Source organism: Anoplopoma fimbria, chromosome 14, assembly GCF_027596085.1.
Source record: "Anoplopoma fimbria isolate UVic2021 breed Golden Eagle Sablefish chromosome 14, Afim_UVic_2022, whole genome shotgun sequence".
In the NCBI taxonomy this organism is placed as follows: Eukaryota; Metazoa; Chordata; class Actinopteri; order Perciformes; family Anoplopomatidae; genus Anoplopoma; species Anoplopoma fimbria.
Window position 1 is genome coordinate 18,840,769 of NC_072462.1, and position 11,203 is coordinate 18,851,971.

The 11,203-nt window shown below is 37.1% G+C and overlaps 1 protein-coding gene across 1 annotated transcript; it reads right to left on the bottom strand.

The window, feature by feature from the left end:
* Positions 1–6,323: 6,323 nt before the first annotated feature.
* LOC129102866 (T-box-containing protein TBX6L-like) lies at positions 6,324–9,174 on the bottom strand. Its single transcript, XM_054613144.1, has 9 exons — positions 9,159–9,174; positions 8,698–8,845; positions 8,390–8,492; positions 7,558–7,722; positions 7,319–7,465; positions 7,119–7,192; positions 6,955–7,028; positions 6,607–6,820; positions 6,324–6,516 (listed from the first exon to the last, which is right to left on the bottom strand). The coding sequence occupies exons 1-9, from the start codon at positions 9,172–9,174 to the stop codon at positions 6,324–6,326; spliced, it is 1,134 nt and encodes a 377-aa protein (XP_054469119.1).
* Between the last annotated feature and the right edge of the window lie 2,029 nt (positions 9,175–11,203).

Genomic DNA, 11,203 nt, shown 5'->3' on the forward strand with positions numbered 1-11,203 from the left:
TGCCACTCTGAACTACACTATAGACAAAGCATGGCCTTAGTGTCCCCCTGTCATGCTTTTTAGATGTACAATTCTTACTTTAGTGAAACTATACTTCTATCAAACTACAAGACGATTATCATTGGACTCCAGATCAGATGCTTCTGATGATGAAAAGATGACGTGTATGAAACTGGGCTTAGCTCAAATCTAAGAGGATTCCAACCCTTCACAGTGGCTGAGACTGTATTGAGACATATGTTCAGATTATGCAACTGTTCCAAAGTGTAGTAGCCATGGGCATACATTGATCCTTACTAAATTTATAATGACAAGAATGCTACCATTCCATACTAAAACCATTGGTTGTCATGCCACAAAGCGTGTCTTCATACACAACATATCTGTGACCGCTCACTCCCTGATGATGTTGCAGCCTAGAAACATTTTCTTAACCATCAGCACCATATCATCATCATCATAATCATCATAAGACACGTTGTCTAGTTGCCCTTTGAAACATTGTGAGGTAATTCATGAGCAATGGAAGTCACAGGAACATAATCTATCAAGCTTGAATAACAACTTGTTCTCATGATGGTTGTAAAAACTAAGAAAACAAAGAAACCCAGAAAGATGAAACTCAAGCAAAGTGTAGAGTGCATCATCACTTCCTTAATCTTTGTCTTCCTAAACTTCTCCTGTTTGTCACAGTCCACCTGTAGCAAAGTGTAACATATAACACCTTCACTCTACAGTCGAGATCAAAAGACTATTGTGTCATTAGTTAGATGTTTTACGTTTCTAAATCATGGTATATCGTTTTTAAACTATTCCACGATAAGTGATTCTGTGTATTTAGTGCTGTCTCTGGCCTCTACTCCTGTATGCCCGGTGCTTTGTGTGCATGTGCCAGGTTAAATCGTCATTAAAGCCAGTCAATGAAATGCTCCAGATTGCGATAGGCGGTGGCTGCAGTGAGAACGACCATAGTGAACCTAACTTATCCGAGTTTGACCTCTCCCCGGGGCACAGTGCATGTCAATCGCGTACGTGTGTATAAATGGATGTGCTGAACGGTCAATGAAAGCTTTCCTACAGTCCATTACCACCACCGCCCTCAAACTACGTGATGGCAGCCGCAGCGCTGTAGAGTGTTTAGCTCACAATACATTTTGCTATTAAAAACACGAGAAAGAGGACCATTATTACTTTCTTAAAGATAAACAAGAAACATTTTGTCCCTGATGACTAATGTAACTGAGTAAGAAGTAATCTTAATGTAATTGGTATCCGCTGGGTCTTAAAGAAGTGAGCTATCTAACGTTGATTAATCAATGGAAACACAGGTAAGGTCCTTAAAGGTATTAAACAACATTTTTTCAGGTGCAAATGAGTGCTAGCCAGCTGTGACACATTTTCAAATGACATGATTTGACATGACATGTAACACATAGTATAATATGCTTTAATGTCATACTATACTTTTGTATTTATGATATACTGAGCTAGGACACTTTATGACTTTTTTTTTACTATTTGGAGAAAAAATATTGCATTCTAAACTATGACTTCTTTATGACATGCTATTCTTTTATGACATACCAAAAACTTGTTTATGACATTTTAACAGAATGCTAAACAATGGCTTTTTATACTCGACTGACATTTTTATGACATACAATGTTATGACTTTTCTTTTACATCTTTTATGACATTCTATTCTATGACTTTTTAAACTTTTGTTGCATAATCTACTAAATGACTTATTTGCAAAGGCAAACTATAATAATTAATTTGACATACATTGATGAAATGTTATTTTTATGTCTTAAAAAATATATATAGTATGACTTTTTCTTGACTGACTTAGACTTACCATGCCAGACCTTTTATAAGGTATACTATCCTATATCGTTTTATGAAAAACTATACCATAACTTTTTAAAGTCATACTATACTATGACATGTTATAGCGTTTTTATAACATAATATAGTATAAGTACTTTTTGGGGCGTACTATACTCTTTTATTGACTTGTTTAGCCACACTATATTTTGAGTTTTTAATGACTTTTTAAACATACTAGACTATGACTTTTTTCAAAATATCATACTATGACTTTTTATCATTTTTTCAGACAAAGTATTCAAGACTTTTTAATGACTTTTTTCGGCATTCTATATTTGAATTTTGTAATGACTTTTATTAACATACTTAACGACAAGTTCTATACAATAACTTTTTCCAGCATACTTTAGTATAACCTTTCTATGAGTTATCCTAACAAACAGTGCTATGACTTTTTTAAGACCGTTTTCAACATACTAAACTGACTTTTTTTGACATACTATACTAAGCCTTTTTTGGCGTACTTTCGTAAGACTTTTTTCAACATACTATACAATGATTTTTTTATATAATGTATATAATCTTTTTTGGAAACACTATAGTATGACATTTTTCAACATACTATACTATGACTTTTCCAACATACTAATCTTTTAGACGTAGTATACCAATACTTTTTCATGACTTTTTTCGATGATAAGAAATGAAATGGTGCAACAGAGGGGTTTGAACTCATGACCCTCCAGATGAGTGGCTTCTATGCTAACCATTGTGCCATTCCTCCACATGTTCATTCTTGTCTCTATAGGACTAGTATTACATAGTATAACATGCAATACTCCAGTATTACTTTTCGATTAAAAATACGACTTGAAAATACCTTGACTGTAATGATTTCTTTTCGCCATACTATACTATGCCTTTTTTTCAGCGTACTATACTATGACTTTTTTATGACTTTTTCGACATACTATACTATGACGTTTTTTTAACATGCTATACAGTACGCCAAAAAAGGCATAGTATAGTATGTTGAAAAAATTACTTTTTTATGACTTTCATCAACATTCTATACTATGACTTTTTTAGAAATACTATGGTATGACTTTTTTGGACATAATTTACTGTGACTGCTTTATGACTCTTTCCAACATACTATAATAAGTCTGTAATTATATTTTTTGACCTACTATGACTTTGATAACTTTTTCAACATACTGTACTATTAATCTTTTAGACGTAGTATATCAATACTTTTTCCAATGATAAGAAATTTAACAGCAACAGAGAGATTTGAACTCATGACCCTCCAGATGAGTGGCTTCTATGCTTACCATTGTGCCATTCCTCCACAAGTTCATTCTTGTCTCTATAGGAGTTGTATTACATGATATAACATGCAATACTCCAGTATTACTTTTCTACGCCTTTTTACAACTTGGAAATACCTTGACTTTAATGACTTTTCCCCACATACTATACAATGCCCTTTTTCAGCGTACTATACTATGACTTTTTTATGACTTTTTTTTGACTTGCTATACGATGACTTTTTTCGACAAACTATACTATGACCTTTTTTTACATACTATTCAATTCAATTCAGTTTAATTTGTATAGCCCAGAATCACAAATTACAAATTTGCCTCAGAGGGCTTTACAATCTGTGCACATGCGACATCCTCTGTCCTTCCCTCACATTAACAGGAAAAACTCCCCTAAAAACCCCCTTTAACAGGGAGAAAAAAGGAAGAAACCTATGGGAGAACGACAGAGGAGGGATCCTTCTCCCAGGATGGACAGAATGCAATAGATGTCATGTGTACAGAATGAGCAGCATAACAGTTCTTAGATACAACACATTCAATGTATATGACATAAATGATTCATATAATAAGACTACTTATAATAACAGCAGCAATTATTACAGTAGAATTATAGCCATGAAAATAGGGATAGTAATGTGACTAATAATAATAATCGAAGTAGCAGTGGGTGTCAGTCGGCTCACAGCAGGAGGCACGACTACGGTCCAGGTACCACAACGATTCATGGAAACCTGCAGAACGAGAAAGCAAAAGGGCTTCAGGGTGGAAGTAAAGCTAAAATGCTTAATGGTACAGGTAATAGTAATAGTAATGTGACTAGTAATAATAATAATGGTGGTAGCAGTCGGTGTCAGCAGGGCCGTAGCAGGATGCACGTCCACGGTCCAGGTACAGCCACGATTTATAGAAGCCTGCGAAGCGAGAAAGCACAAAGACTCCAGGGTACAAGCAAGTCAATAAGCGTAATAGTACAGGCAATAATAATAGTAATGTGACTAATAATGATAGTGGTAGTAGTAGTGGGTGTCAGCAGGGCCTCAGTAGGTGGCACGATGACAGTCCAAATATAACCCCGATTCCTGGGAACCTGCGAGGCGAGAAAGCACAACTCCGGGGAAGAAGCAAAATCAGTAATGTATATACTATGACTTATTCCAACATTTTATACTATGATTCTTTTGACATACTAGTCAGACTTTTTTCAGCGTACTACACTATGACTTTTTCGAAATACTATACTATGACTTTTTTCAACATAATATAGTATGAATTGTTTTTGACATACATACCTTGACTCTTTAATGACATTTTTCCGACATACTTTACTATGAATTTTTAAGTATACTAAACCATGACTTTCTCGACATCCAATACTATGACTTCTTCCAATGTACTATACTATGACTTTGTATGAATCTTTTTGACTAACCATGCCTTGACTCTTTTTCACCATACAATATATTACTTTTTCCGACATACTATACTATGACTGATTTATGACTTTTTTCGACATACTTTACTATGATTTTTTTCAGCATACTATACTATGACTGTTTTCGACATGCTATACTATTACTTTTTTTTGACATACCATACTATGACTTATTTTCCACTCACTAGTCCTTTTTTATTTTACATCCTATACTATGACTTTTCATTAACTTTTTTGGCATAGTATAAGCAACTTTTTTCATGAGATACTATAATGTGACAAATTCTACTGTTCAACATTCTATAGTAGGAATTAAAAAAAAAAAAATTCAACACAATATACCAGTATTTTTTATGGCTCATTATACTATGACTTTATTTGACATTTTTTTGTCTTACAAAACGAAGACATTTTTGACATACTTTACTATCAATTAATATGACATTTATCATGATATACTACATTATGGCATTAAAGGACATTTTTGTGATACATTACTGTGTTATTTTTATTTGTGACATACTATACCAGGTTAACTCCTAATTTAATTAATGAATGTAGATGTTAAGAACCAGAATATAACCAAGGTTATTTTTTATGACTTTAATATGCTACACTTTTGATGATTTTCCGTGACACACTTTACTATGATTTTTTTATAATATTTTGTTTATGATTCACTATAATATGTTTTTGCAAAATTACTGGACCATAACGTTCTTAAACCGCGTACTATTCTATAAAAATCCGAATGCCATTTTTTGTGACATACGTTGACAAGGTTGGCAATCTAAACCAGGGTTTCCCAAAGCTTTGATGACTCGGTTCCAATGGAAGGAGCCAGCATATGTTTGCGTCTGGCACAGGAAAGGGCACAAACATCATAATCAATTCAATTATTCTTGCTTCCACATTAAACTGTTGAGTTGCACACATGCGTATATCATGCAATTTTTAATGGCATACTTTACTCCAACATTTTTAATGTTTTTGTTTTTGTTTCATACTCTTCCATGCCCTTAATTTCAAACATAGGTGAGAGGAATCAAGTATGGACTACGTGGATATCCCAGATGACCCAGACTACTTAGGAAGACCTGGAAGTTAAAATAAACCATCATGTTATCAGAATGTCACACTCTCATACATCCTTATAACATGGATTTTAATTTAGCATCCTGTAGAAACACAGACTGAAAGACCATCTGTTCTATGTCTGGTGTCTTGACGATTTGTATGTATTTTTTTTACAGAGATGTTAAAAAAGTCATATATCATACAAAAAAGACCAGTTGATATGCTCTAGAAAATTAATTTGCAGTGTCTGTTCCCTGAAGCTGTATGAATGTCCCAGATATGGCCCCTCTCTCTGTCTCGTAAAACATTTACAGCACAGACGTTGCTGCCTTCTGCAGAGGAAACTATGCCAGACTATGATGGTAATTTCACACTAGCTATCTGTCATAACGCATCAGGTCAGACTGGCTCCTGGCTAAATATATATATATAAATATATGTATAGTTTGTTTCTGACAAACAATCTAAAGTGACTCCACTTACAGTACAGGCTCTTGGAAATACATGAAACAATGAAACACTATACACAATGATACATTTTTAACATAAACTGCTATAGTGGCCTGTCAGTCAGTTGCTGGTCTACCCATAATAACAGAATTCCTTTAAGGCTTTAGTGAATGTATCCTCCATCAATGATGTCCCTGTTGCAAAGTTCACCAACAGGAGTAGGAAAAGAGTGGGTATTGGCTCCAATCCGCTGCATGGCCGTGGTGGTGAGGATGGTGGTAGTAGCCATGTTGTTGAGTGTTTTGTTCAGCTGTGGCAAGTGAATGAGATGGAGGTTGGACGAGGGTGTGGGCTGCATCGTCATTGGAGGAAAGTGGATATCTGGTGTACTCAATAGATCTAAAGAAATTAAGAGTGACATAAAGGTTACATTTCATTTTGTCCAAGGGTCATTGGAGTTTATCTCATCCTGGCTATCTTAAATAATACCTGTAGGGCTGGTACAGCATGGATGCAGGCACCATCTGTTCTTCACAGCTGTAATCATAATCTTGCAGCTCCAGGGGCTCAGTTTGTAGACTCACGGATGGGTCCTGATCCTGAGCCAAGGCTGAAAGGTCACCCCCCTTTAGTGGCTGCTGTGTGGAAGCCTGATCCCTCTCTGCCTCCACTGACTGAGAGGTCAAGGGCATCCTCTGCAGGCCTGAGATGGAAATACAATGTTTCTACGACTGGAAGAGCAACTCAGAGGAATACCTTTTCTTACTACTGGGACTTTTATTTGTTGGTGTAGTATTTTTTCAAATGTGCTGTATGAGTAAAAACTCCCCAAATTACCTGGAGGGCTATTGCAAAGAGTGTTCCTGTCCAGTGCCACTCTTTTTGGAGAAGGGCTTCTACTTGAACGACACCTGTAGGGAAAAAAAAAGATATTTTTAAGCATTTTTATTACAATTTTCTGCACATTTACAATTTTTTTGTTTTATTTTATTTATTCCTACCTTTTGTGGGAATGGGTGCCTCCCTCCCTGAATCCCTTAGCGAAGGGGTTGTGGTCGATCTTCAATTTGGTGATCTTAAAAAGCAAGAATAGATAGTTGCCAAACTGTTGGTGGTGCAGTGTGTTTGATTTCAATAGAACAGGAATATCTTCACATTTGTGTTGGGTTAATGCTTATAAAACAGCTGTTAAAGCTCATACCCTTGGATTTTGGTAGGCGGTTACTGCAGTGAAGGTTGTCTCTGGGAAGGAGAAGGTCTGAAATGGGGCCCAGCAGATAGTGTAAGGACTATCGGCCTGGGTAACATGAAACCTTGGGTAGTAGCGATGCATGGAGTGTAGGATGATCTGAAGGATAAGAAGAGAAAAATTGAGTAAAGTAAGAACTTTACGTGCATTAGTAATTTCATTTGAACTAAGTATGTAAGATGTTGTCTTACATGGCCATGTTGGTCCAATGTGTTGTTGGTGAGCTTCATCCTGAGAAAAGACAACGGCTGCTTCATCCAGTGACTTCCTGGGGCAGGGGAGTCTGGGTGCATGAATGTCCGACAGGGGGGCTGGGGCTCTGCCTTCCCCGCGACCTCCCACTGCTCCTTTTTCCACTTCAGAGAAAAGGGGGAGGGAGGGATGCAAAGTTATCAGGTGTTAAACCTTAGGACATGTCTGATTCATCAGAAGTCTTGGTGAAGCATGACATTTTCTTCTATTTTCACCTCATAATGGCTGGTGCAATGCAAGATAGATCTTTGTTGGCAGGATTAGTTGCAAGACTATCCTTCACATTGTGTTACAATGTACAGGGGGGTTCTTTATATATACTGTATATATTCTATTAACGGACAATCACAAACAATCACTGTTTCGACAAATTCACCTCCACCCAAAAAACTAACTCTCCCAATGCTCTTCTACAGTACTTTCCCTTTATTATGTACCTCTCTGTTTCAAGTGTGTGCTAAAAGCAATATCTGTGACCAAATGGGCCACAGCAGTTGGTGTAAAAGCCGTTGAATGTATGAATGGCTGACTGCTCCTCATTCACCGATTGTGAATAAGGAGGGATGCTAATTGATTGGGCCTCCAGCCGAGACTGCACAAACAGGAAGCAATGAAAGGCTTTGAAATGCAGCAGGGAACGGCTCAGAGTGGGCAATCCATGTCTGGCTGCAGACTGCTGCATTTTACATACTGCAATCTGCTGGTTTTCATCCCCAAATGATGTCAACAACAGTGCATGCAGTATTCAATGAGGGATATATATGGATTTACCTTGTATTTGAAGCTGTCTGCAGGGACCATGTCCATCATTATTACATAGTTGGCAAAAGGTTGGAGGCCAGATAGGCTGATGCTGCAGTGTGGAAACATTCTCCTGAAACAAATACAAAAAGTAATGCGTCAGTGAATGGTGCTAAATGTTTTTACAAAAGTTTGTAAAATACGTGCAAAGCTTCTGCTCTTTAACCTAAACATAGGTCATTTCATGTAAGTTCCGGACTATGTATTAAATGATACAAAGCACTATTGGTATTTTCACAAAGCAGAGAGTAGTTGATTTCAGTTTCCAGCCTTGTTACCTTCCATGCTTTGTTATAATCATCTCTGTTCCGATGTTGTGAAAGGACTTCCAGAGATCAGCGTTCTCCAGGGTCATCCTGATGCAGCCCTGCTGGTATGAGTCAGCTGCTGGAGGGGACCGGGGCATGCTCAGATGCGATTTGGAGTCTGTGGAGAAAATACATTATGGAACATATGGCTGGTTCATAAAAAAGTTTATATGAATATTAAAAACAGGAAAAATAGGTTCTCACAAAGCATTAACAGCTTGAGCAGCATATCATAGGTCAAGAATTTTTTTTTTTATTATCAATTTCTCTCCAAATCAGTATAAAACATTTTGGGGGGGGCTTAAAAGCAAAGTAAAACAAATTAAAGAACTATTTGATACTTCACGGCCTAATGCATCTTAAAATTAAGAATAAACCACATCACATGAATGCTCATACAGCACAGTTAGATCTAAAAGGATAAAACTTACCAGAAAGGTGTTGCATGTTACTTTGTCCGCCTGTTGTCAACACCATTGCAGTCTTGGGACAAAGTGCTGCTTTCAGATGTTCTCAGATGGGTCTCTATCCTGGCAAAGTCTGAGCTTTTGAACTTGATTGGTCATCACAGAAAGGGTGGGGTCTGAATAGCCATGGGGTGTGTAGACCGAGAAGAATGAGGGGGCAGGTAAGAATATTACCTGATGTTGTTCAATTGCCCTAGTTTGGGTATGTGTTCAGACAAAAGTAACCATGAAAGAGATGTTTAGATTAAATTCTAAGGGTATTTTTAAAGAGATATCAAAGATGACTCCATAAATGTAAACTTAAATAGTGGGTCCATTTTTGATTTACTCTCTGTTTGGCCTGGTTGTTGTTATCTTTTGAACAGAATTTAAGGGATTCAAAAACAAACTTAACAATGGCTTCTATGATTTTTTAGATTCCACCAAAAGAGAGTAATCTACCTGGGAATCGATTCTGGCAATCCAGCACTCAAATAGACTTTGTGTGTACTAGGCCTGAAATGCATAAAATATTTTCTCTCCCCTTTAGTCCAAATTGAGGAACTGAATTTCAAAGTGCCCTGGGGGGATGGAGGAGCAGACAGGTCCCTTCCTGGCAGCACTGGTTGTGTATTGAGAACAAATCATGAGATTAGAGAGGTGATTGGAGTTGCAGTGTAGCCTTGACAATGCTGCTAATCCTATGAGGCCATTTGGGCCTGCCCCTCCACCCGGTGTTACCTCCACCCTGGATGGATAGCGGGTTCTCTGATGAAGCAAGCAGTTACCAGCCCGTTTAAGATAAAGTATGATGGGAGATAGAGTTTGGGACTTAAGAGGAAAATATTGGAAGATTACAGAGCAATTCATTTAATGCATTTCATCTGGGAAAGTGTCTTCCACAGATCTTGATTTCGACTTTTAGCTGAGGTTTTCAAATATACCAAACATGTCAGGCTGTATTTTGTGTGTAGAAAATGTTTCACAAAACATCTTGAATCTTTCCATTTGGTGGAATGGTTCAGCCATATAAAACATTGATTCTTAGGGGTTTGAGATTTACCCTCAGTGTAAACATCATGCAGCTTCAATGAAGAGTTGGAACAAGCTAAAACAGAATATATGATACTGTCTGACAGAGTGGGATTTTGCAACCTTAAAGCTAAAAGGAAAAGGGAACAAAAACTAGATATGGGGTTAAAACCTTCCTATTGTTAAGAAAAAAAAAGAAAGTATGTGCAAAAGGGGTTGTGATTGTTTCTACGTACTTTAATAAATCAGCATAAAGGTAGCATAAAGGTTTCAGATTAATCGTTCTGACCACTCACCACCTACCAGGAGCTTGCATTAAAATGTGTTCACCTGTGGTCAGACATTGAGATTTGTTTGACCTCATTGCCTCATCATCACCCTATAAGAATTCAGGGAGCTCATATTTGTGAAGAGATCCATATCAGCTATGACTTGCTTTTTCCCTATGCTACTCTGCAATGCACTTCCTGTCAAGAGAAACTAAAACAAAATTAATTTAAATCCTCTCAGCCTTCAGAATGATCAAAAAACTCAGGGAGATAAATTATGTGGAAAATGTTCCCATTATTTATTCAGGTTTTAGGTTTATGTGCAACCTATAGTAACTCCTTTTAATGTTTGGTTCAGATTAGATGGTGTGAGGGTATTGTACAATGGGAAAGTTGTGGCTGAGGATGTACTGTACAGTGTAACCATATTATGTTGCTGATGCTACATATTGTCTCCTGATTTAAGAGCACACTTAGAAACTTCGGTTTTCTGCCTTTGTGAGAGCTTCCCGCCTCCAACTGTAGGCATGTTGAAACATTTCTTCTCCGCTTAAATCAACTTCAGGCTTGAAGATGGAATTCAGTCTGTTCCTGCCTGCGGCATGTGTCACCTCTGCAACTATGCTACAACGTCAAGATTGTGTAGAAGAAGATATCACTAACATCTGCCTCTGCTAATAGTATTTCAGCATGATTGGGCAGTGCCATAACGGGAATGCAAATGAAGTA